The 27,056-nt window shown below is 43.1% G+C and overlaps 1 protein-coding gene across 1 annotated transcript in view; it reads left to right on the top strand.

Annotated features, from left to right (window-relative positions):
* The window catches only part of ABCG5 (ATP binding cassette subfamily G member 5), a 33,506-nt gene extending 6,984 nt beyond the window's left edge, over nucleotides 1-26,522 (top strand). Inside the window, exons 4-13 of the mRNA XM_019943345.3 lie at nucleotides 24-122; nucleotides 4,243-4,375; nucleotides 5,975-6,114; nucleotides 6,873-7,002; nucleotides 7,804-8,017; nucleotides 8,100-8,305; nucleotides 9,120-9,258; nucleotides 14,357-14,542; nucleotides 24,446-24,558; nucleotides 25,363-26,522. Of these exons, the coding sequence (XP_019798904.2) occupies nucleotides 24-122; nucleotides 4,243-4,375; nucleotides 5,975-6,114; nucleotides 6,873-7,002; nucleotides 7,804-8,017; nucleotides 8,100-8,305; nucleotides 9,120-9,258; nucleotides 14,357-14,542; nucleotides 24,446-24,558; nucleotides 25,363-25,556 (1,554 nt within the window). The 3' untranslated portion in view covers nucleotides 25,557-26,522. The remainder of the gene's footprint in view (nucleotides 1-23; nucleotides 123-4,242; nucleotides 4,376-5,974; nucleotides 6,115-6,872; nucleotides 7,003-7,803; nucleotides 8,018-8,099; nucleotides 8,306-9,119; nucleotides 9,259-14,356; nucleotides 14,543-24,445; nucleotides 24,559-25,362) is intronic.
* The last annotated feature ends 534 nt before the right edge of the window (nucleotides 26,523-27,056 follow it).

The raw sequence follows: 27,056 nt of genomic DNA on the forward strand, positions 1-27,056 counted from the left end.
GCTGACACATCCCTCCCCTGCAGAGCGACACTCTGCTGAGCAGCCTCACGGTCCGCGAGACGCTGTGCTACACGGCGCTGCTGGCCATCCGCGGCGGCTCCCAGGGCTTCTTCCAGAAGAAGGTGGGTACCGCCCCGGGGCCACCCAAGGGATCACCCCGCTGTGGCTTTGCACCCCCTCGTCCCTCCGCTTGCCCCTTCCTCCCCTTCGCTCTCCACCCTTTAAGAGTCAAGGGCTGCGCTGGCAGCCGCTAGTCCCAGGTGGCTTTGGGGCACTTGAAACTGACTAGACCTACTTGAGATGTGCTGTGAGGGTAAAATACACACCAGATTTCAGGAACTTAGTCTGGAACCGCAGAATGGGAAACGTCTCATTAACAATTTTTAAGATATTGATTATTGGTCAAAATGGAAATATTTTGGTTGTATTGGGTTAAAGAAATTATACCACTAAAATTCATTTCATCTGTTTCTTTCCACTCTCTAAAATGTGGCCACTGAAGTATTTAGATTCTAAATGTGGCTTGCGTGATATTTCTGTTGGGTGGCGCTGTCCTGAGAGCTCTGTGTTTGAACAGATATGGCTATTTTCCTCACTGTGTGTCGCCCTGCAGCCCTGTTGAGATTTTTCTCAACTTTCTTTGAGGCGTCTTGAATGTGCCTCATCCAAACTGGATTCAGTTGGTGAAGGAGGAACTATTGAATTGTCAACTCTAAGTTCCAATCTGTTTCTTTAAGTGGACCTGATTTGGAAGAGGCTGCGAGTAAACTCACAGGGGCCTTACCTGGAAACATTGCCTCGTTTCTGTCTGGGCTGGAAACATACGACCAAGGACAGGTCAACGTGCCACCTGCGAAGCAGGCACAGTTCTCTGGGAAACTGGCTCTCAGAGGTGCCGGAGATCACTGGTGACGTCTGCCTCAGAGGCTTCACCACTCTGAGGCCTCAATGAAGGTTCCTCCTGGGCACACAGATTACACCTGCACTTCAGGCTCCAAAGCTAGCCTTCCTTTAATGCCTTTGAGGATCCAAGGGAATCCTCCATCTCAGCTGAAGGGGCAGTAGGTTACTCCCTTTTTATCAGGCACCTCTGAGCCTGTCACCAGGGAGTTACTCCTCTTTGTCCCTGGTGCTGGACTCTCAGACAGGGCTTGGCCAGTGCAGCCAGGTCTGAACTGTGCCCAGAGTACCAGCAGGCTTGTTTGTTGTCATGCCAAGTCAGGAAAGGGCATTCTTCTGATTCAGAGTCCTGGACGTGTTGGAGCATAGCTTTCACTCCAGAGGAACCTTCAAGAAAGACCATTAGCCCCACAGAGCCCTGTTCCTACCTGGAGGTTACCTTAGAGTGCTCAGAAGGCATTGCGAGGTTCTTGCTATTCTACCAGCTTATTCTCTGGGCTCTCGTATGTGGCTGGCCTCCATCAGGCCTTGTTCACACACATCTCATTTCATTCTGGCATCAGCTCTATGAGGGAGGCATTATCTCCAACTTTCAGATCAAGAAACTGACCCCCAAGGATATTAAGATCCCACACCTCGGACTGGCAGAGCTGGGACATGGACCCAGGTCCTCTGGCTCCATCATGCCTCCCTGGGCCTCACTGTGGTCTGAGAAGACAGAGGTCGGAATTTGGCCCACGGGGAGGCACAGGCATCTTCACATGACTTAGCTGCCCTGACAGTGAGTGACAGGTGAGCCCCTATGTAGGCTTCCTGTCTGCCTGCTTTAGTATTTTTGTGTCTAAAATGGGTAGGAGAGGATCTCATTGGTATTTGAGTTGGAGAAATGAAGTCATAAGCAGATTCTTTTGAGAGAGTGATCCATTTACATCCCATACCCCAGGGAGAGAATCCGAGAAAGCCACCGAACCTTTTCCCCTGAAAATGCACACATTTGCATAAATATTTAGAAAATTCAAGGTACCTGAAGTTGGTTGATGGCAAATTTGCCCCCAGTGAATGGTCCCTCTCCCTGGCACTGGCAACCCCTAAGTGTCCTGCAAAGTTTCCTATCATAAAGTTCTCCCTGCTTGAGAGTACTTTCTGAGCAAATCCAGTCCACAGGATGTAAAATCCCGACAAAGTAGTTTAGGGAGAAGGAAGTGCCTGTGATAACAGAGCAGAGAGTGCAGCAGATCTGCTTTTGTCCTCTGCGAACCTGAACGTAAAGCCATGATTGATGTGGCAGGCTTTGTCCACCCTTGTGCTTCTTGGACCACTCGAGAACCCGCACAGTTTACTCTCAGTCCCAGCTCTGCCATTTGCTAGTGGTGTGACCTTGGGTAATCTATGAACCTGTCTGAGGATCTGTTTTCTGTTCTATAATAGATAGAGTAATAATGCATCTCTCCTGGAGCTGATGTGAGGAATGAATCAGTTTATGTGAAATCACATAGCATGGAGAGGATTGATGATCCCAGTGGTCCCTTCCAAGACTCTGAATTCTATTCCCAGCAGTGTTTGCAAAACATGGGAGAGGCTTCTAGCCAGAGACATCTGAAACAGATGAAGTAAATGTCTCCCCTGTCCATTGCTTCTGAGCCAGGAGGGGCAAGCTTTACTCCTTTCTTGCTGTTGCAGAGCAGATGAAAGGGACACTCAGGAATCTACCCTGACTGGTGAACACATAAACCTTGCCATGTCAAGTGAAGCTCAATTCCAGAATCCTTCCACTCTGATGGCAAGAAGAGACAATCATACTGGTTTACATATGCATTTCTAACCTCCTCCTTATTCCTTTGTATCTTTTTCAGGTGTATCCCTTTCTTTTGGTCAAAGCATCATCTATTGATCCCACTCCCTGTCTCCTCTGGAACTTTGTTCCATAAATCATCCCCTCTACTCCAGTTTAGTTTGCTGTTGTTATTTTTTAATAGGGTATTTAAAAAAATAAATTATTTATTTATTTATTTTTGGCTGCATTGGGTCTTCGTTGCTGCACGTGGGCTTTCTCTAGTTGCGGTGAGCAGGGGCTACTCTTTGTTGCGGTGTGCGGGCTTCTCATTGTGGTGGCTTCTCTTGTGGAGCACGGGCTCTAGGTGCACGGGCTTCAGTAGTTGTGGCTCGCAGGCTCAGTAGTTGTGGCTCACGGGCTCTAGAGCACAGACTCAGCAGTTGTAGCGCACAGGCTTAGTTGCTCCACGGCATGTGGGATCTTCCTAGACCAGGGCTCGAACCCGTGTCCCCTGCATTGGCAGGCGGATTCTTAACCACTGCACCACCAGGGAAGTCCTCTTTTTTTCATTATAAAAGAAACACAATCTCATTAGAGATGTATGGGAACAAAACTCATTATCATATATATAAGTATTCCCAGTCTCTTTCTCTCTGCTTTCCCCAGGGCCTAATGCAGATAGGGGTACTCAGTCAGGGGAGGACCAGAAATAGAGATTTTTGAAAGGGTCTCTGGTGGGGAGATAAGCTAAGGAAGGAAAGAGGGAGAGGGAGGGAAAAGGCCAACCTTCTTGATTAGAGAGTCAGTAAAGAATTTTTTTTTTAGTGATGATTGTTTTGGGGAGTTGAGTAGTAAGCAGAGGATTTCAGGGAGCTGAAGGGTATAAGATAAGCAGAGTGAGGAGAATTAGGGAAAAGGAAATTTTTAAAAGTGTGTCTGTAAGTTATAAACTGGGTTCCTTTTAAAGTCCTTAAAGAGATTCCAATAAAGATTGGCTTTATTTTTAATTACTTTTGATAGCTGGATTATATTTGATGCAAAACCACAGTGAGATTGGGCCACATGGGACTCCAGGACTTATTTGGGTTACATAGGGGAAGCCAGGTTTAGTTCAAACCAAATTGATTTTTTTTACACGTAAAACATTTATTATAATAAAGTTTCAAAAACCAAAGACTAAAAAAATAAGCTATATTGTAACTATGCCTTAGGGGGCGGTTTCTCTATGGGCTGGACTGACTGTAGCATCTGAAAACAGGAGTCCAACAAAATCTGCATAGTTTCCTGCTGACTTTCCCTGAAGCAAGTTGAAACAGTTTTTTGTTGCTGTAAGGACTTCTGAAAAAAAATTCATGTCAATATTATTTATTTTAATCTGATACATATATTGTGATTTAAACCAAATTGGATTCTCTTGTAATAGGCGTGCTTCCCCTAGGATGTGGTGAGTCTGGAAGTGGCCCAAGCGCTCAAGGGAAGTGTGTTGCCTCTCCTCTGCCATCCTCAGCCCATGAATCGGGACACAGCCCAGCAGTGACCAGCCTTCCTGGACATTGTGTCTCTTACAGGTGGAGGCAGTCATGGCAGAGCTGAGTCTGAGCCACGTGGCAGATCGGCTGATTGGCAACTACAACTTCGGGGGAATTTCCCATGGTGAGAGGCGCCGGGTCTCCATCGCAGCCCAGCTCCTCCAGGATCCCAGTAAGTGGGACCCAGAACTGCTACTGGCTGCTGCCTGTCATCTTCCATGTGTCTGCAGACATTTTCAGCTCTTTCTTCACAGTCTCCATTTGGAAAGGGCTTGGTTGGTTGGGAACTGAAGTCACTGAGGTTTCTCAAACTGGGGACCCAGTTTCTTTGGAAATCTAAGTAGTTCCTGATGCGATTCCATCACCCAGGTACAAAAAAGCTGTTGGACTTGGAAGCACTGCGTTTGTGTTCATGTTCAGTTAGGGTCTTCCATGAATGTCCTGTTCCTCCTTACTTCTTACTAGAGCAGCACCACCGTGTCTACTCTGGAAAGCCAGTGAGTTTTGCTGTGACTAGACGTATTTATGAAACGGCAGGAATTAAAATAGGATTTTAAGTGATACATGAGAAAGTATATATATTGGAAGGCGGGGCTATCAAGATGGGGTAGCCAGTCACCTGCCTCTCCTGCCTGGCTTCATTCTCCCCACTGTCTGGGGAAACCTTGCCACTTACATACACTTGGAAGAGGACATGATACATTTGGATACTTTCTTCACATTGGGGTAGACCAAGACTGCCTGCTCTTCAGAACAAATAAGAGGGATGTTCTTAAGAACAGGGTACAGAAAGTACCCTGTACCTTTTGGGTAGAAATAAGCTACAGTTAAACCCGCTAAAGAATCCAAATGCCTGTCCCATCTCGGACTTTGTTTCACAGGTCAGAGTTTTCTGCAGTGCAAAGACGCAGTTGGTGTTGGAAAGTGCTAGACATGAAGTGACATTATGTCTTTTTAAAAGATTTATTCAAGTATAGTTGATTTACAATGTTGTGTTAATTTCTGCTATACAGCAAAGTGATTCAGTTATACACACACACACACACACACACACACACACACACACACACACACACACATACACATTGTTTTTCATATTCTTTTCCATTATGTTTTATCACAGGATACTGAATATAGTTCCCTGTGCTATACAGTAGGACCTTGTTGTTTATCCATCCTATGTATAATAGTTTGCATCTGCTAATCCCAAATTCCCGATCCACCCTCCCCTACTCCCCCTCTCCCTTGACAACCACGAGTCTGTTCTCTATGTCTGTGAGTCTGTTTCGTAGATAAGTTCATTTATGTCATATTTTAGATTCCACATATAAGTGATATCATATTTGTCTTTCTCTGTTGGACTTACTTCTCTTACTGTGATCATCTCTAGGTCTATCCATGTTGTGAGATTTTGCCTTTTTAACCAGCCTCCTCTCAGCCTTTTAGAAACACCTGGGTGCCAGCCTGCCAGCCCTCGTTCCCTGTTAGGGTCCCCTGGATGGAGCCCAAACAGTCTATAGTGCCACACGAGAGGCCTGACGTGGTTGCTGCCTTGTCCCTTCAAGGATTCAGGCTGGGATGTGCTCTGGAGCTGGGAGTTGGGCCCTTCCAGGTCAGGTGCTTTCTCCTGGGCTCAGGCTAAAGTACTGCTCACTGCACACTGTTTGGATGGGATAAGACAGCTCAACAAGGAACTGTTCAAATTTCTGAGGCTAGAGCACAGAGCCCAGGCTCGGCAGTGACTCAGATGTCTGACCTTCCTTTGCCGCAGAGGTCATGCTTTTTGATGAGCCAACCACAGGCCTGGACTGCGTGACTGCAAATCAGATCGTTGTCCTCATAGCAGAGCTGGCTCGCAGGGGCCGCATCATGATCCTTACCATCCACCAGCCCCGCTCCGAGCTCTTCCAGGTGAGGGGGACGTCTGTTGTTCCAGCTCAGCTCATCCAGGGTGGGTATAGGTGTGCCAGGCTGGGGATCTCGGAGTAGAGGTTAGTACTTAAACCAGAGCAATCCTGATGGGAAGGGCCAAGGATGGAAACTCAGTTCTTTTAGCACCTATCACGTACCAAATACCTTCTATACACTAGCTCTTTTAATCCACACAACAACCCTATGAGGTGGGTACCAGCATTTTCACTTTAAAGAGGGGAGGAGTGAGACTTAGAAATGATCCAAAATTGAGCCAATATCACAGTTAATACAAAGCTGGAATTGGCATTCATATTCCAGTTGGCTTTCAAGTCTGTGCTTTTCCACTAAATCATATAGAGTTCCTTCCCAAAAATCTCACCTTAATCTCCTAGGATCCTTTTAGGGAGCTATTATTTGCCTTTTATAGATGAGGATCTGAGATTTTAAAAAATTTTTTCGGTCCAAAGTCACTCATTCCGGGGCCCGGTGGGGCCTCAAACCTATAGGTCCTCTGACCCGTTCCATGAGCTGTCCTCTATCCTAGACATGATGCTGGGTGCAGGCTGGGAGGCAGCAGGACCCACAGTGGCAACCCAGGCTGGAAGGAAGAGGGATGCATTTTGAGAGGTTCTGATGGCCGCAGTAAGAGTACTGATGTATGGCTGAGACAGTCAAAGGACTGACCACTTGAGACTTCTTTTCCATAAGGAGGTGGTGACCTGATTACACACTAACACTGTCTGTCGTTCAATCAGCTCTTTGATAAAATTGCCATTCTGAGCTGCGGAGAGCTGGTTTTCTGCGGGACTCCGGTGGAGATGCTTCATTTCTTCAGTGGCTGCGGTTACCCTTGTCCCGAACATTCAAACCCTTTTGATTTTTATGGTAAGTTTTTCTTTCACAGTCCCCATCATATATGTTTTCTAAACTTTATCATCTCAGATTTCTGCCTAGATGACACCAGCACACGTGGGTTTTATTTCTCCTTTTGTTTTGGTGTTTTTACTCTTCAAAAAATTAATTTGGCCGAGCCAATTAACTTGCCATAGATGACCTATCAGAATGAGGTGGGGGATCTCTTTTTTTTTTTTAAACATTTTACCACTACTCTTCACTTTAAAAAAAAATAAATTTATTTTTGGCTGTGTTGGGTCTTAGTTGCTGTGCACGGGCTTTCCCTAGTTGCGGTGCGCGGGCTTCTCATTGCGGTGGCTTCTCTTGTTGTGGAGCACAGGCTCTAGGCACACATGGGCTTCAGTAGTTGTGGCACACGGGCTCAGTAGTTGTGGTGCACGGGCTTAGTTGCTCTGCGGCATGTGGGATCTTCCTGGACTAGGCCTTGAACCCGTGTCCCCTGCACTGGCAGGTGGATTCATAACCATTGTGCCACAAGGAAAGTCCCGGGGATCTCTCTTGAAATGGTGCACTTCTACTTTGTCAGAGAAAAATTAGCTGAACTTCTGAATTCTCCCAGACAGGCCTATCAGGATCTTCATGGCCCTGCTGTGGTAGCTTTAAAATATTCTGATTTTATAGGTGGGGATTAACAACAGGTATTATTTTGATGAGATGAGGTATTATGGTTAGCACTCCTAAATCAATGATGGAACATATATTATTAGTCACTGTGTATATATGTGCATTTAAAAACACATGGGTCATTTTTTTGTGGGAAAAAAATTTCAGTGGACCTGACATCAGTGGATACCCAAAACAAAGAACGGGAAATAGAAACCTACAAGAGAGTCCAGATGATTGAATCTGCCTACAAAGAATCAGCAATGTATCGTAAAACCTTGGAGGATATTGGAAGAACAAAACACCTGAAAACATTACCAGTGATTCCTTTCAAAACCAAAGATTCTCCTGGAGCCCTTTCTAAACTGTGTGTTCTCTTGAGGTAAGAGCCTCACCCCATTTTAGATAGGTAGACATCCACCCATTAAAAAAAAGCAATGAAAACGGGGTTGTTTGGCTTTCAGGAGAGTGACGAGAAACTTAATGAGAAATAAGCTGGCGGTGACTATGCGTCTCACTCAGAATCTGATCGTGGGTTTGTTCATCGTTTTCTTCCTTCTACGGGTCCAGAACGACGTGCTAAAGGGCGCCATCCAGGACCGTGTGGGACTCCTGTACCAGTTTGTGGGCGCCGTCCCGTACACGGGCATGCTCAACGCTGTGAACTTGTGTGAGTGCCCTGCCCCGGAGGTGGGCCCCCGGGGTCGCGGGAGCTTCTCTCTCCCTGAATATCTCCTTTCTCCAGCCGACGCCTTGCGAGACTCCACCATTATAGGGGTATTTCTCTGAGCTCAGCCTGCCCCCCTCCGGGTTCTCTCTCTGGGACAAGGTAACTCGTGAATTAGTAACACCTTAGTGGGAATTAGCTCTCCAAGTGGATCTCCCTGAGGGTCTCTGAGGATCCAGGGAAGCATGAAGTTATGAGGAGATGATGCAGCAGAGTTTGGGCAGGGTTTTTAGAAGATCAGCCCTGGTATCTTCTCTTATCCATTAGGAGGCACAGCCCATGGGGGCCCGGATGCCTGGTCAACTTTGCACTGTTAACGTCCTTTTTGGAGCCTATTTTAGGACAGCCAACGCCTGGTTTTCAAACTCAGTGGGAGTCCAGAAGCAATACCTAGTTGCCTGATGTTCTGTGCCAACACCCTGCAAGAAAAGAGGACAGAGTGCCTCACGTCACTCATTTGTGTCCCTTTTGCATGTGTGTTCTTGAAGTGGTGACACCCCTCCCCCCCACTTTAGAGAGACGGAAATAAATTGTGACAGCTTTTGTAATCCTATTGTAATTCAGGTAGAGTGTGGATTTCTGGGGTGGGGGTATTTATAGTTCTATGGATGTCAGGTTCCTTTTCTCTATGACTAGGGGGCCCCAGCTGGTCCTCACCATCCAGTGCTGATAGGTCTCAAGTTCAGCCTGGGCTAGCACCCCTCCCCGTCCAGCTGTGTGGTGACCGGCTGTTCTGCAACCTGCCTCCCATGCCCAGTTCCTGTGTTGCGAGCCGTCAGCGATCAGGAGAGCGAGGATGGCCTGTACCAGAAGTGGCAGATGCTGCTAGCTTACGTGCTGCATGTGCTCCCCTTCAGTGTCATTGCCACCATCATCTTCTGCAGCGTGTGCTACTGGTAAGGAAGAGGGTGTCCAGAGGCCTTCAGTTTTCCCGGGCCATGCTTCCCAGATGGTGGGATCCCAGATGGCCAGTGGGACCTGTGGAGGGAGAGCCCCAGGGTAAACAGCTCCCTGCTCTGGAGGGTCTGTCTTTGCCCACCAATGTCCAGTACAGTGTCCTGTCCTTCAGGACAAAGAGAGGAACCCTCACTGTGGGCCACACGGGACCTGAGAGCAGACCAGCAAGACTACACGCACCAGGGAATAACCTGTCCCGCATTCACTGCGGGGCCTGGCCTGAGGGGAGGGCTCTGGAGTAGCTGGGACCAGGTGCAGAGGCAGCGAGGCTGTCCACCCAGCTCAGCGTGGCTCCCAGGCTGCTGTGAGCTGGAGCGGCAACGCTGCCTGAGGTTTCATTTGACCGACCTGGGGCATCGTGGTTGGGCTGGGGTGACGGGGGTGGAGGAATCAAGAGTGACTATGGGAAGAGGGCTTTGGAGAACCATGAAGCACCCCTGATGCTGGGTTTTGATTGATGGTTTGTAGACAGTGCTTTTTATTGCATAGAACTTTTTACAGATGCAAATCTGAAAGTGTGTAGAGTTATTTGTTGATTTGTTGTCATAGGGAGATGTATCTTCCCTAATCCCTCTGGCTTTCCCTTAAGAAAAGATGGGGGGAATCATCCGGCATTCTGTGATTCCAGTAGTGAAAGGTGCCCAGCTTGTCGTTCCAAGAGAGGACTTCAGACGCTTCTGGAGACACTGTCTTTCTTCAGGGCACTGGATTCATGTGCAGGTGCTTCCACCCATAACCAGTATAAAGACCCCGTGGTATGCGATGTGAATAATTATGATGAATCAAGTGAAATACAAGTAGAAGATAAGTGAGGGCCTGGTTTGAGCTCCAAGATGAAGAGTTAGGAGGTCTTATTGTGCAGACTCTTAGACGTTGTTGTCACCCTGGGGAGTGACAGGCAAAGCTGCTCGCTCTGGTTAGCAAGAGGGCGGGCGCTCGCAACCCAGGGCGATGGCAGGGACCACACGGCCCTCGTTGCTGGCCTTGATGAAGCCTCTTATCCTCTGACGCTCAGGAACATGCTGAATCTCTGATCTGTGATATACATAAACCACAGGCCCGTCTAGTTTAGGCTAAATGATCCGGGAGCAGATTTTTTTTAAGTGACCGTTTTTGAGTAAGCCAAGGTTGGTTGGAAATTGAGAACCTTGTTAATTTAGAACCCTGCTCCTCAATGTGGCCCACGAAGCACAGTGTCAGTGTTACCTTGGGGCTTGTTTAACCTGCAAAATCTCATGCCCAGCCCTGCTGAATTGGATTCCACATTTTTCACGATCCCCCAGGTGATTTATATGCACTTCAGAATTCGCAAAGCACTGATTTTGAAGACCATATGATATTTGTAAAACTGCCCATGAGAAAGAGTTCTGTACGATTTTAGAAAACAGGGCGGTTTTAAACTAGGTTCAGTATTGTCATGACTCTTTTTGACAAAAGCATAATCATTTCTAGTGGTGGCAGCACAGCTGTTAGCAATGTAGCAAATACTCTGATTCAATGATAGAAAAGTTTGTTGAATGCCTACTAGGTGCCAGGCACAGTGCCAGGTGCAGCTGCGGATTTAAAGGGGAGTAAACTGAAGGGGCTGCCCTCAAGCTTGCAGTTCTGAACTGAGATGGCCCTGAAAGCCGGAGTGTTTTCTGACTCTTAGCAGCACATCAGACTTGAACTCACTCAGTAGCAAAATCCGATCTGAACCAACGTGAGGTTCATTGTACTTTTCCCACAGCAACATTCCTGTTTAGTAGATATGTTACAGGTGGAGTCCCAGACCCCACTGCAGCAAGCATGGTCTACACAGTGTGAATGAAGTCTTTCCCAAATCTGTAAATTGCCACATTCCAAAACACATCTGGCCCTAAAGTATTTCAGATGATGGATTATGGACATAAATCTCCAGATGACTTTAATTCAAGAAAGTGTAAGATTAATATTATAAAGAAGCACGAACATGGTGCGGAGGAATATGATAACAAAGACGGCTGACACACGTGAGCACTTGCTTTTATGTCAGGCACTAAAAGGTTTAAATATATCAATTCATGTAATCCTTGGCACCATTCTCTAAAGGCGGCATTATTAATTATCCTTGTTTGAAGACGAGGAAGCTGAGGCACCATGGGGAATGTCTCTTCCCCATCTCACATTCATTATCACAGTGAATTACAAAGGAGACCAAGGGTCCATTTGGCTGGATGGGGAGAGGGACTCTTGGAGGCTTTATAAAGGAGAACTTGAGAGATGAGCAACATTTGAATAGATGGAAAAGGAGCAAGGGCGTTTCAGGGGAAGAAAGAGAAGGAGCATAGGTTCAGAAGCAAAAACACACAAGACCTTTCCAGAGAAAAAGTTCAGTTGTGCCGTGGGGAAAGGAGGATTGGAAGGAATAATGGAAAATATGACTGACAGCCTTGGAGCCTGGTAGGTGAGGTGCTGAATGCCAGGCTAAGGGGCTGAAGTGGATTAGATACCGGTACCTAGTAGAGGATTTTGATCCCCAGAGAGTGACCCATCTGTGTTGGACTCTGGGGGGTGAGGCTGGCATCACTTTCGTCTCAGACTGGAGAGTTAGGGCAGAGAGGCTGAACAGCCCAGTGAGGAGCCTTGGTAACAGTCTGGGAAAGGCAGAGGCTCTGGTGAAGAGAGCAGCAGTGGCAACAGAAAGGGGGTTTCGCTTTGAGATGCTGGGAAAGTAGAATCGAACGGACTTAGAAATGGAATGGATTTGCTGGGGGGTAAAGAGAGTCATGGATGATGCCTGAGTTTTCAGCCTGGGAGGATGGGAAGGGGACAGTATCCTTATCAAGTTTGCGAGGAAAGAGAATGGATTTGGTTTTGAATATGTTGCATCTGGGATGCTACAGGACACCCAACAGGAGATGTCAATCAGAGGCACAATAGGTTGGTGTAGAAAGAAAAGGCAAGAGGAGTGAGAGGAGAGCCCTGGGTATGGATTCTATAGGCGAGAACGTCAGGGAGGAAGCGGTCTGAGGGTGATATCTTAAGAGGCACATTCAGAGGGTGGGAAGAGGGAAGCAATCCGGTGAGAGAGGCAGAGAGGTGGTTAGAGTGGTGGAAAGAGAAGCAGGATCGGGCAGTGTCAGAGAAGGCAAGAGAGGAGGGAGTTTCACGACGGTGTAGTGAACCCGTTCAGTACTGCAGAGGTTCAAGGAGGTGAGGCATAGGTTTAGGAGGTCACTGGTGCTCTTCCATAAAAGAGGTTCAGTAGAGTGGTGGGGGTGCCAGTCAGGTTTACCAGGGAACAAGGAGTGAGATGGGAGAAGCAGGTGCTGTTTGAGAAGCTTGGTGGTACAGGAGAGGATAAAGAGGGGGCAGTTGCTTAAAAGGTTACCAGACTCAAGGAGTGGTTATTTTACAACAGGGTAAGTAAGACCATTAGGGAAAACCATTAGATTGAGAGTAGATGAAACTACAGAAAAATTGGGTAATTCGCAGATCAAGTTTCCAGATTAGACCAAGGCAGAAATAGGAAAATCAGATTAACATAGTACCAAGGATGCAAGTAGACAGGATAAAGCTTGGCAAAGATGGGGTAAGAGATAGAGACAGGGAGAAAGAGAGGAGATGCAAAGCAGGGAAGATAAAGATAGAAATTCACAAAATGGGAGGTAAATCCATCTGCTGAGCACTGGGGAGAGAGTTTGAAATTCTCTGGGAAGAGAGCGTAGTTTAAAGTAGAAGTTTTTATTAGCCATGATGGGACATGACATTGGAACCCAATAAGCAATGAGGAAGAATTAGGGGTCCAGGAATCAGCTGAGGCAAAGTGGCAGAATGGATCCAATTAGCACAGCTTAATTGAGAGAGCAAGGTCCCCAGGTGGGGAATTGGTAAGGCAAAGAATAGCAGAAGGGATGAGGATCTGAGGCATTGAGGGCTTTGGGGAAATGGGAGACGGGAGGAGGCCATGATCAGAAGGGGCATTTCCAGAATGTGAAATCTTGGACATGCAACAGTTTTGAGTAACAAGTAACATTTAAATCCCAGACATAGTGAGTGATCAAGATTAGGTGGGTGGAGCCACTGGAATTGATCAGGTGACCTAATTAGGAGGCACTGGTGTTGATGGATTATGAAGGTTAAAAACCTTGAGGATAATGATGGTGGACGGGAGTGCAAAACTGACCCTGGTCTAAAAGCCACAAAATCATCAAAGGTGAGAAAATGTCTTAAAAGTCACAGAGGACTGCCTTGAGGCAGAGAATTAGTAGTATAAGCCAACTTCCTGATTTGTATAGGAGGAAAGGCAGATGGCCTTGAAGAGTGGTAGGGAGGGGTGAGGGTAAGACATGCCAACTTCTCTTACTTACTCTACAAATGGAAGAAAGAGTAGCCACGTCTAAGGGTTGTTGAGGACGTGCTATCACCAGGGAAATGTTATGTGGTGAAAGGAATGTAAGAGGTTAAGGGGCATGGATATAGAGTAGCTTGTTTACAAGAACATGAAGGTCAAATCAGTGGAAGGGGTTGGTAGAATAAAAGACAAGAATGGAATGGAACAGGCCTGGGGAGGGCTAATCCATTGGAGGATGAAAGCAGTGAAGGGTTTTCACGCTGGCAGTAACCCCATGTAACAAGGGTGAGGTTCAGGGAAGGAGGGGCTGAGAAGCAGGTTGGGTGAGTCCTCAGCATTAGGGTAGTAGGCTAGCTAGGGTGGGAGCAGTGCCAGCCAGGCAGAATGTGGTTGCTTATGGAGAAGCCTGGACAGTTCAGCCCTACTTACTGCAGTTGGTTGTGACCATCCTCTGAGTGTTAGTATTTTTCTATGAGAGCTGAGGGGCTGTAAAAAGGAAAAGGTGGCTCCATTGACTTGGGGCCAACAGAAACAATTTGAGGGACTAAATGGCCTCAAATGTTGGCCCTGTTCCGAAAAGGCCTTTCAAAGGGGAGTTTGGCCTGCCCTGCAGACTCTCCCCACCCACTTAACCACCATGGATTTATCCACAGAAGTCAAGTGTGGAATTTTTCTTAAATGATAACCCTTGGAGAGGAACTAAAGACCTTATGTTTTTTTAGGACTCTGGCCTTATACCCTGAGGCTGCAAGATTTGGATATTTCTCTGCTGCTATCTTGGCCCCCCACTTAATTGGTGAATTGCTAACTCTTGTGCTACTTGGTGTGGTCCAAAACCCAAATGTGGTCAACAGCATGGTGGCCCTGCTCTGCATTGCTGGGGTGCTTGTGGGCTCTGGATTCCTGAGGTAAGATCTAATAATTCAAATGATTTAGACTGGCATGATTTGATGTTAATGATCACCTCATAATGATTATTATAAGGCGTTACAGAGAAGCGCTGTGTGATACTGTGATACTCTATCACCTTACAGTCCGGAGTACTCATAGTGCTTCCTAGTCAGTATTGCTTAGACTTTGAACTGTTCATTATTTGTTAAATAAAACGTCATCAGAATGAGAATCAGGAAATGATGATTGAAGCATGTTATCACATGTCATAAGCCATTATAACAAGAGGAGGAAAACCAAGCTGTCCTCCAGAAATACTCACAGCCTATTACAGGCTAAATAGCATGCATTTGGTTCATTTCTTCCCTGGCACTGTTGAGTTTCTATTCCAGCTCTCAATTCTCAGTTACTTTAAGAAAGTAAGAATAGTCAGATAAGAAAAGAGGCTGCAGGATAAAAGACTGCTCAAGAAAGCATCAGGACTAGAAGGACACATACCAAATGTAAACAGCAGTTATCTCTGGGTGATACTTATTTTAATTTTCTTGATATTTTCCTATATTTTGTGAATCTTCTATAATGGACAAGCATTACTTTATAACCAAGAAAAAATATATGTACACATACATACATATTGTATATTTTTTTAAAGTAGCAGGAACGGCAGAAAATTTTAGAAGGGTGAAAGTGGTTTCAGGTGGGTGATGTGAGTGGGATCCAGTAAGTAAACTATGGGTCCCTGAGAAAATGTGAAGACAGCTCTGTTTCTTTGACTTAAAAATCAAAGAAAAGGGCCCGGAGACCTTCAAGATGGCAGAAGAGTAAGACGTGGAGATCACCCTCCTCCCCACAAATACATCAGAAATACATCTACATGTGGAACAACTCCTACAGAACACCTACTGAATGCTGGCAGGAGACCTCAGACTTCCCAAAAGGCAAGGAACTTCCCATGTACCTGGCCATGTGGCTGACAGGGTCTTGGTGCTCTGGCCAGGTGTCAGGCCTGTGCCTCTGAGGTGGGAGAGCCGAGTTCAGGACACTGGTCCACCAGAGACCTCCCGGCTCCACGTAATGTCAAACGGTGAAAACTCTCTCAGAGATCTCCATCTCAGTGCTAAGACCCAGCTCCACTCAACAACCAGCAAGCTACAGTTTTGGATACCCTATGCCAAACAACTAGCAAGACAGGAATACAGCCCCACCCTTTAGCAGAGAGGCTGCCTAAAATCATGATAATGTCACAGACACCCCACAACACACCACTGGACACGTTCCTGCCCACCAGAAAGACGATTCTCATCCACCAGAACACAGGCATCAGTCCCCTCCACCAGGAAGCCTCCACAACCCACTGAACCAACCTTAGCCACTGGGGACAGACACCAAAAACAACGGAAACTACAAAGCTGCATCCTGCAGCCTGTGAAAAGGAGACCCCAAACACAGTAAGTTAAGCAAAATGAGAAACACACAGCAGATGAAGGAGCAAGGTAAAAACCCACCAGACCGAACAAATGAAGAGGAAATAGGCAGTCTACCTGAAAAAGAATTCAGAGTAATGATAGTAGAGATGATCCAAAGTCTTGGAAATAGAATGGAGAAAATATAAGAAACGTTTAACAAGGACCTAGAAGAACTAAAGAGCAAACAAACAATGGTGAACAACACAATAAATGAAATTAAAAATTCTCAAGAAGGAATCAATAGCAGAATAACTGAGGCAGAAGAACGGATAAGTGACCTGGAAGATAAAATAGTGGAAATAACTACCGCAGAGCAGAATAAAGAAAAAACAATGAAAAGAACTGAGGACAGTCTCAGGGACCTCTGGGACAACATTAAACACACCAACATTCGAATTATATGGGTCCCAGAAGAAGAGAAAAAGAAAGGGTCTGAGAAAATATTTGAAGAGATTATAGTTGAAAACTTCCCTAATATGGGAAAGGAAATAGTCAAGTCCAGGAAGTGCAGAGAGTCCCATACAGGATAAATCCATGGAGAAGCACACCAAGAAAAATATTAATCAAACTATCAAAAATTAAATACAAAGAAAGAATATTAAAAGCAGCAAGGGAGAAGCAACAAATAACATACAAGGGAATCCCCATAAGGTTAACAGCTGATCTTTCAGCAGAAACTCTGAAAGCCAGAAGGGAGTGGCAGGACATATATAAAGTGATGAAAGGGAAAAACCTACAACCCAGAATACTCTACCCAGCAAGGATCTCACTCAGATTCAATGGAGAGATTAAAACCTTCACAGACAAGCAAAAGCTAAAAGAATTCAGCACCACCAAACCAGCTCTACAACAAATGCTAAAGGAACTTCTCTATGCAGGAAACACAAGAGAAGGAAAAGACTTACAATAACAAACCCAAAACAATTAAGAAAATGGTAAAAGGAACATACATATAAATAACTACCTTAAATGTAACTGGATTAAATGCTCCCACCAAAAGACACAGACTGGCTGAATGGATACAAAAACAAGACCCGTATATATGCTGTCTACAAGAGACGCACTTCAGACCTAGGGACACATACAGACTGAAAGTGAGGGGATGGAAAAAGATATTCCATACAAATGGAAATCAGAAGAAAGCTGGAGTAGCAATTCTCATATCAGACAAAATAGACTTTAAAATAAAGACTATTAGAAGAGACAAAGAAGGACACTACATAATGATCAAGGGATCAATCCAAGAAGAAGATATAACAATTGTAAATATTTACGCACCCAACATAGGAGCACCTCAGTAAATAAGGCAAATGCTAACAGCCATAAAAGGGGAAATTGACAGTAACACAATCATAGTAGGGGACTTTAACACCCCACTTTCACCAATGGACAGATCATCCAAAATGAAAATAAATAAGGAAACACAAGCTTTAAATGATACATTAAACAAGATGGACTTAATTGATATTTATAGGACATTCCATCCAAAAACAACAGAATACACTTTCTTCTCAAGTGCTCATGGAACATTCTCCAGGATATATCATATCTTGGGTCACAAATCAAGCCTTGGTAAATTTAAGAAATTTGAAATCGTATCAGGTATCTTTTCCGGCCACAACGCTATGAGACTAGATATCAATTACAGGAAAAAAACTGTAAAAAATACAAACATATGGAGGCTAAACAATATGCTACTAAATAGCCAAGAGATCACTGAAGAAATCAAAGAGGAAATCAAAAAATACCTAGAAACAAATGACAATGAAAACACGACAACCCAAAACCTACGGGAATGCAGCAAAAGCAGTTCTAAGAGGGAAGTTGATAGCAATACAATCCTACCTGAAGAAATAAGAAACTCTCAAATAAACAACTTAACCTTACAACTAAAGCAATTAGAGAAAGAAGAACAAGAAAACCCCAAGGTTAGCAGAAGGAAAGAAATCATAAAGATCAGATCAGAAATAAATGAAAAAGAAATGAAGGAAACGATAGCAAAGATCAATAAAACTAAAAGCTGGTTCTTTGAGAAGATAAACAAAATTGATAAACCATTAGCCAGACTCATCAAGAAAAAAAGGGAGAAGACTGAAATCAACAGAATTAGAAATGAAAAAGGAGAAGTAACACCTGACACTGCAGAAATACAAAGGATCATGAGAGATTACTACAAGCAACTCTATGCCAATAAAATGGACAACCTGGAAGAAATGGACAAATTCTTAGAAAAGCACAACCTCCCGAGACTGAACCAGGAAGAAATAGAAAATATAAACAGACCAATCACAAGCACTGAAATCGAAACTGTGATTAAAAATCTTCCAACAAACAAAAGCCCAGGACCAGATGGCTTCACAGGCGAATTCTATCAAACATTTAGAGAAGAGCTAACACCTATCCTTCTCAAACTCTTCCAAAATGTGGCAGAAGGAGGAACACTCCCAAACTCATTCTATGAGGCCACCATCACCCCGATACCAAAACCAGACAAAGGTGTCACAAAGAAAGAAAACTACAGGCCAATATCACATAGATGAACATAGATGCAAAAATCCTCAACAAAATACTAGCAAACAGACTCCAACAGCACATTAAAAGGATCATGCACCATGATCAAGTGGGGTTTATCACAGGAATGCAAAGAATCTTCAATATATGCAAATAAATCAATGTGATAAACCATATTGACAAACTGAAGGAGAAAAACCCATCATCTCAATAGATGCAGAAAAAGCTTTTGACAAAATTCAACACCCATTTATGATAAAAAAACCCTCCAGAAAGTAGGCATAGAGGGAACTTACCTCAACATAATAAAGGCCATATTTGATAAACCCACAGCCAACATAGTTCTCAATGGTGAAAAACTGAAACCATTTCCTCTAAGATCAGAAAAAAGACAAGGTTGTCCACTCTCACCACTATTATTCAACATAGTTTTGGAAGTTTTAGCTACAGTAATCAGAGAAGAAAAAGAAATAAAAGGAATCCAAATAGGAAAAGAAGAAGTAAAGCAGTCACTGTTTGCAGATGACATGATACTATACATAGAGAATCCTAAAGATGCTACCAGAAAACTACTAGAGCTAATCATGAATTTGGTAAAGTAGCAGGATACAAAATTAATGCACAGAAATCTCTTGCATTCCTATACACTAATGATGAAATATCTGAAAGAGAATTTAAGGAAACAGTCCCATTTACTGCTGCAACGGAAAGAATAAAATACCTAGGAATAAAACTACCTAAGGAGACAAAAGACCTGTATGCAGAAAAGTATAAGACACTGATGAAAGAAATCAAAGAGGATACCAACAGAGGGAGAGATATACCATGTTTTTGGATTGAAAGAATCAATATTGTGAAAATGACTATACTACCCAAAGCAACAGATTCAATGAAATCCCTATCAAATTGCCAGTGGCATTTTTCACAGAACTAGAATAAAAAATTTCATAATTTGTATGGAAACAGAAAAGACCCCGAATAGCCAAAGTAGTCTTGAGGGAAAAAAACGGAGCTGGAGGAATCAGGATCCCGGACTTCAGACTATAGTACAAAGCTACAGTAATCAAGACAGTATGGTACTGGTGGAAAAAAAAAATATATATATATATCTCTCAATGGAACAGGATAGAAACACAAAAAGACCCCGAATAGCCAAAGCAATCTTGAGAACGAAAAATGGAGCTGGAGGAATCAGGCTCCCTGACTTCAGACTATACTACAAAGCTACAGTAATCAAGACAGTATGGTACTGGCACAAAAGCAGAAAGATAGATCAATGGAACAGGATAGAAAGCCCAGAGATAAACCCACGCACATATGGTCACCTTATTTTTGATAAAGGAGGCAAGAATATACAATGCAGAAAAAACAGCCTCTTCAATAAGTGCTGCTGGGAAACTGGACAGCTCCATGTAAAAGAATGAAATTAGAACACTCCCTAACACGATACACAAAAATAAACTCAAAGTGGATTAAAGACCTAAATGTAAGGCCAGACACTATCAAACTCTTAGAGGAAAACATAGGCAGAACACTCTATGACATAAATCCCAGCAAGATCTTTTTTTTTTTTTTTTTTTTTGCGGTACACGGGCCTCTCACTGTTGTGGCCTCTCCCGTTGCGGAGCACAGACTCCGGACGAGCAGGCTCAGCGGCCATGGCTCACGGGCCCAGCCGCTCCGTAGCATGTGGGATCCTCCCGGACCGGGGCATGAACCCTTGTCCCCTGCATTGGCAGGCGGACTCTCAACCACTGCGCCACCAGGGAAGCCCTCAGCAAGATCCTTTTTGACCCACCTCCTAGAGAATGGAAATAAAAACAAAAATAAACAAATGGGACCTAAAGAAACTTAAAAGCCTTTGCACAGCAAAGGAAACCATAAACAAGACGAAAAGACAACCCTCAGAATGAGAGAAAATATTTGCAAATGAATCAACGGACAAAGGATTAATCTCCAAATTTTACAAGCAGCTCATGCAGCTCAATATCAAAAAAACAAACAACCCAATCCAAAAATGGGCAAAAGACCTAGACATTTCTCCAAAGATATACAGATTGCCAACACACACATGAAAGGGTGCTCAACATCACTAATCATTAGAGAAATGCAAATCAAAACTATAATGAGGTATCACCTCACACCAGTCAGAATGGCCACCATCAAAAAATCTACAAACAATAAATGCAGGAGAGGGTGTGGAGAAAAGGGAACCCTCTTGCACTGTTGGTGAGAATATAAATTTATACAATCACTATGGAGAACAGTATGGAGGTTCCTTAAAAAACTAAAAATAGAATTACCATAGGACCCAGCAATCCCACTACTGGGCATATACCCTGAGAAAACCATAATTCAAAAAGAGTCATGTACCACAATGTTCATTGTAGCTCTATTACAATAGCCAGGACATGGAAGCAACCTAAGTGTCCATCGACAGATGAATGGATAAAGATGTGGCACATACATACAATGGAATATTACTCAGCCATAAAAAGAAATGAAATTCAGTTATTTGTAGTGAGGTGGATGGACCTAGAGTCTTGTCATACAGAGTGAAGTAATTCAGAAAGAGAAAAACAAATACCGTATGCTAACACATATATACGGAATCTAAAAAAAAAGGTTCTGAAGAACCTAAGGGCAGGACAGGAATAAAGACGCATAGAGAATGGACTTGAGGACATGGGGAGGGGGAAGGGTAAGCTGGGACAAAGTGAGAGTGGCATGGACATATATACACAACCAAATGTAAAACAGATAGCTAGTGGGAAGCAGCTGCATAGCACAGGGTGATCAGCTCGGTCCTTTGTGACCACCTAGAGGGGTGGGATAGGGAGGGTGGGAGGGAGACACAAGAGCAAGGAGATATGGGGTTTTATGTACATGTATAGCTGATTCACTTTGTTATACAGCAGAAACTAATCCACCATTGTAAAGCAATTATACTCCAATAAAGATGTTTTTAAAAATCAAAGAAAAAAGCTATTGAGCAGCTACTGTATGTAATCATATTTGTTTAATTAACTCTCAGAGCAATCCACGTTCAGTTAAGAAAACTAAGCTCAGACTTGACTTTGTTCTGATCACACGCTGTGAAGACTCTCCAGGGAGGCATGTGGCTCCCTGGAGACAGCACCGACCCTGGAGTCAGAGTCTCCTACCACTTAGTTGCCAAGTGACCATTGGCAAGTTACTTTTCTACCTAAATTAGTTTCCTCATTTATAAAATGGAGATAATGATCTCAGCCCCACCTGCCTCAAGGGATCATGAGACTGGAATGAGATCAGCAACGTGGAAACACTTCATGAACTGTAGTGAGTTATTATAAAGCCAAGTGAGTTCGTTTTGAACAGTCAGGGAGGATATTTTTTTACAGTGACACCATTACATTGTATTTGTCTATGTTGCTTAATTGGCTTGTTAGCATCTATGAAAAATGCACAGATAAGATCACCCCAATGGCATGGGATCAAGCCAGCAAATGACAGACCCAATCTTCAGCAGCATCTCCTCTTTCATATTTGAAACATTATGTGCTCCAATCAGTCTGGCACTATTTCACGTATTTGGTTTATAGGAAAGGGGATTCATTATTCTTGAGAGGGGGGCAGTGGCCAACATTATCAAAATGCTGTTGGGTTCTTTGCAAGATCTCAACATCCCAAGGCTTCACCTGGGTTCTGCTCCATCACTGGGGTGAAACTGCGCTCCTGAAGGCCCCACATCAACCTCCTAGTCATTGAGTTTATGTATTTTCCCTCAAGTCATCGTCTTTCCTGACTGAGTGCCTGCAACATGTGCACTTTTGGCTGTCTCTTCCTTTAAACACAAGTGGAAATAGCTTTGTTGTTCTTTCTGCTTACAAAATAATGCAAGTTCTTGGGAGAAATGCACACAATACAGAAATGTATAAGGAAGTGAAGTAAAAGTTACCTGAAGTATCACAACCCAGAGTTAAATTTTGTTGTGTATTTTGCTAGACTTTTATATAATCTTTAATTAAAATGAGCTCATACTATTGTGAAGGAGTAAGGTATGCATGCTTTTCCCCCCTTTTAACAATATAATGTAGATGGTCCCACATCAGTAAATTTAGATCTGTGGTTCCTCCCTCTTGGATGTACTGCAAGGATTGCTGTGACACAGCCTAGCTCTCCTCCTGTGTCTTTCACAGATCCATTTGTCCCCCCCTCTGCCGCCTGCACAAAGCCTGGCTGTTGTTCCCTTGGCAGGGCGAGCTCTCTCTGAAAGCCCCCTTTGTTGGGTCTCACAGCCCATCACATGCTGCTCAGTTGCAGTCAGCCTCTTGAGGGCAGCAGCTGTGTCTCATTCATAGTTATAGCTCTTCTCAGTGGCTGGCCCAAGGCCTTTAACCAATTAGGTTTGCCAAAAATATTTGGATTGAGTGAATAAATGAATGACTACTCTCTCTTCTTGGACTGCCTACACACTGGATCAGTCACCAAATCACGGTTTTCTTCTCTGATGTCAAATCACAGATGCACGTGGAGCTTTTGAGTTTGCCTTGTGTGGTATGGTACAAGATGAAGACACATGGTTCCCACCTCACACTCTAGCCATCTGGGCAGCCATCTTCTCATGGCCATCATCCTCTTACAAGCCTTTGTCATCTCATCCTTGAACTTCTGCTGTAGGCTGCTTTGTTTTTTGCTGTTCCTACTCTACTCTTATTCTGGTCCATCCTACTTGCTGGTGCCACTTTAATTTTCTTAAATCGCTGATTGCAATGTGACTTTTATCATGGTCCTTCAATGTCAACTGCCTGCAAGGCCCTGAAGTAGCCGGTTCATGGCTACCATTCCAAACTCACCTCCCACCGCTCCCACTTCGGATCCTCTGCCTTTCTAGTCCATCCAGTCCCACATGCCTGTGCTCATACCATTCTGCCTTCCTAGAGTGTCCTTCCTCTGCCCCTACATCCTCCCCAGACTCCGATCTGTCCTTTCCAGTTAGCAGCCTCTCAATGTGGCTAATTCAATTTTGTGCCTCAGAAAATTGCCAATAACTGAAAGTCATGGAGTTTGGGGATCACTTGGTGAAACCATAAATACTAAATACAAGAATGTCACGGACATGTAGTACTGGTTTTCTGTACTTTCTAAGCACAAATTGTTCACTACTGTATTTTTATAGCCTTGAGAATGTATAGTTTATGTCTCCCAACTACATTATGAGTCTTTAGGGGTAGGATACTTCTTTCGAATTCCGTAAGCACCTAGAACTAGTGCCTCACAAATAGAATGTAATACATATTTGTTGGTTGATAAAAGCTATTGAGTGAACTAAGAAGGCCACAGGGTCAGCGTGAAGTTTCTCCTGAAACAGGTTTCACAACGAATGTCTGCTTTTCTCACCATCCTTTTCCCCTTGTATTATAGTTTAGTTCTCACTTCATACATTAGCACCTCAAATCTGTTTAATCACAAACGTCCTCCTCTAATGTGGTGTGTTATTTGTTTTCTTTTATATCAATGGTGCTTACCAATAAAATTAGACACCAATCCATCATTAGGGGTGTGTTAAATTAAGGTTCCTACTATAATGGATCACCAAGTTGTGATTAAAAATGATGGTGTGTTATGCTTACTGACTTGAAAGGATGTCTGAGGCATACGTTTGTTTGAAAAAGCAGGTTAGGAAAGAGGATGAGGAGTTTAATTCCATTTATGTAAAATGTTATAAATACACATTACATATATCACCAAAATGTTAACAATAGTTATTTCTGGGCAGTGGTATTTCTTTATACTTCTCAGTGTAGTTTGAAGTTTTTCTAATGAACATATTTTTATAATGAGAGATGAAAAACTATGTATATTCCTGTTGGGAAACATAAGGGTTGCCTTTCTTTTCATTTGGTAGGACTGCTTCCAGAGCCTATTGAAGTTCATCTTTCTTTCTTTTTGCTTTTTCTTAAGAAACACAGAAGAAATGCCCCTTCCTTTTAAAATCTTCAGTTATTTTACATTCCAAAAATATTGCTGTGAGATTCTTGTAGTCAATGAGTTCTATGGCCAGAATTTCACTTGTGGTAAGTACTCAATTTTGGAATTTATTTTTACATATTAGTTTGAAAAAAACAATTCCTTGAGGGAAATGTATTTTTTTTAAGTAAATGCTATATTGTAAAAGAGATTTAAAACTTTGTTTTGAAGAGTCTAACATTTTCTCTGATTTTGAAAATAATAAGCAGTAGTCAAGTTAGTCAGTTGTCAAAGGTCAGTAGCTTAAGGGCACTCTGATGTTTTTAGAAAATGATAGACTTAATGTATACTGAGGTAAACTCTAGTATATTCTGGATGGATCAGTTCCTATACCTACTGAACAGGTTGAAGCAGGCTGCAGTGGCTTCTTCTTCCCCCAAATGTACAGAGTATGTAGCTGAGTGAAGCCATTTTTGGCAAAAATCTGTTCCCTAATCCCACAAGAGGGCAGTGGGAGCACAGCAAGGCCCTCCTGGCCATTGGAAATCCCAGGCCACTCTGTGAAGACACCTAAAGAACAGGGCAGAATTTAGTAGTCGTTTTATCTATCTTTAGGTGATAACATTAGTAACCTTGGGATATGCAGTGCTAAGTGATCATAATTTTTATTAGTACTATGGTACTGAATATACACCCAAAATGGAAACAAACCCATTTCCATCTTCAAGGCCCCCAACACTCACTATTGCTTCATCTAATAATGAATTCTGGGCTCTCTAAAATTTCCTGTATCTTCATGAAGAAGAGTACTTAGCAGACTGCTGAGCATTTAGTGGGCATCTGATAAATACGTGTTGATTAAATTACCTTGCAAGTACCATATTTGACATTGTCAATCTTTTCCCTGGCAGGCAACTCAAATGGTTCTATGTCAACTAATCCAATGTGTGCCTTCAGTCAAGGAATTCAGTTCATTGAGAGAACCTGCCCAGGTGCAACGTCCAGATTCACAGCCAACTTTCTGATTTTGTATTCATTTATCCCAGTTCTTGTCATCCTAGGAATAATTGTTTTTAAAATCAGGGATTATCTCATTAGCAGATAGTAAAGAACATTGCTGCGAAATGGAACTTAAGCTCCTAGATGTACATGACTGCTTTGAATTTCTGAAATAAGAATGTTACGTGATTCTTAGTAGTACCTCGTAAGACTTTTAACCATTAAGACTCCCTCTGCCCCTTGGATCCATGCAGGCCTTGAATGCTATTCCAGGAGGGACATGTGGTATTTGGAAATTGTGACTGAGCTGGTCCAAAGATGTTCATAATAATTCATAAAGTTATGGGAGACTAATGTGACTATTTGTTTTCTTTGTTCTAGACACAGAAAAATAGGTCAGTTAAAGCTTATGCTTACATTTGATAAAGGCTTTGGTAAAAAAGAAAACATTTGAATGATTGTAAGTAACAGAAAAAGTTGTGGTTTGATTGAAGCAAAGCATCACGCAGAATTAGGTAAGAATGCTTTCATTTTCATTTAAAAACCCTATTTACGTGCACATGTCTACATAAGTTAACTGATCACATGGAGAGGATGTTGGACAGATGTTGGATAAAGACCCCTGACACAGAGCAGCCACTCATTTTACTGATGGTTAAAATGAAAAATGGCAGAAGTGGGCTGAACTGAGAACAGCACACTAGACAAAAAGATTAGTTTGCTAGTTTTCACTTTCTGCTTAGTTTACTTATAAAATTAAAAGTAAATGTTACTAAAGTATATGCACTGAGAAATGACATTTTTAAGGTTGGAGAGCAGCTGTTATTTAAAGTCCACATAGAAAAGATGCTCAATTGACACAACATTTACACTAAGAACAGAATCACACACTAGGAATTCATGTTCTTGAATTGTAAAGAGAAAGAATGCTGATAAATGTATATTTTTAGGGATTAAATTATGTATATAGATTATTAAAAGTGGGTTCTGGACTAAATGATCTTTCTGATCTCCAAGTAATTCATGTACAAGTCTGAAGTGAAACTGTCTTCATGTTACCATGGTAACTTTGAGTGAGAATATCTTAGATAATACATGAACTTGTTCAGTTACTGTGACCTAACGTGTAATGAATGATAAATTATAGTATTTGAAAGATCTCACATTATAGTGGGAAAGATCATTTCATTAAGGAAACCACAGTAAAATCCTATTTCTTAGAACAGTATTTAAGGATCTGCAGACATTGGTAAAGTACCAGAATAGTATTGTCAATTTTTATAAAAGGTCTTTGACACTGATGATTATGGTATAATAGTTACATAATGTCTTACAGATTATATATGTCACATCAGTTACAGACAATTCTGGAGATGATAATCTATTAAAGTAGTTCAAAGAGAGTCCCACAGGAACCTCTTTTGAAATCACTGATTTCAACTTACTAAAGATATGGGTGTACAATGTAAGTGGAAACACTTTCTACTATTCATATGCAGATGAATTTCATTCTAGCTCAGAAACACTTGGAAAATTGACATAGCACGTGACTTCAAGCTATTAAATGTTAGTGATACCGTAATCTTAGAAAAACACAATGACTTTC

Source organism: Tursiops truncatus, chromosome 14 (assembly GCF_011762595.2).
Source record: "Tursiops truncatus isolate mTurTru1 chromosome 14, mTurTru1.mat.Y, whole genome shotgun sequence".
NCBI classification, from domain to species: domain Eukaryota; kingdom Metazoa; phylum Chordata; class Mammalia; order Artiodactyla; family Delphinidae; genus Tursiops; species Tursiops truncatus.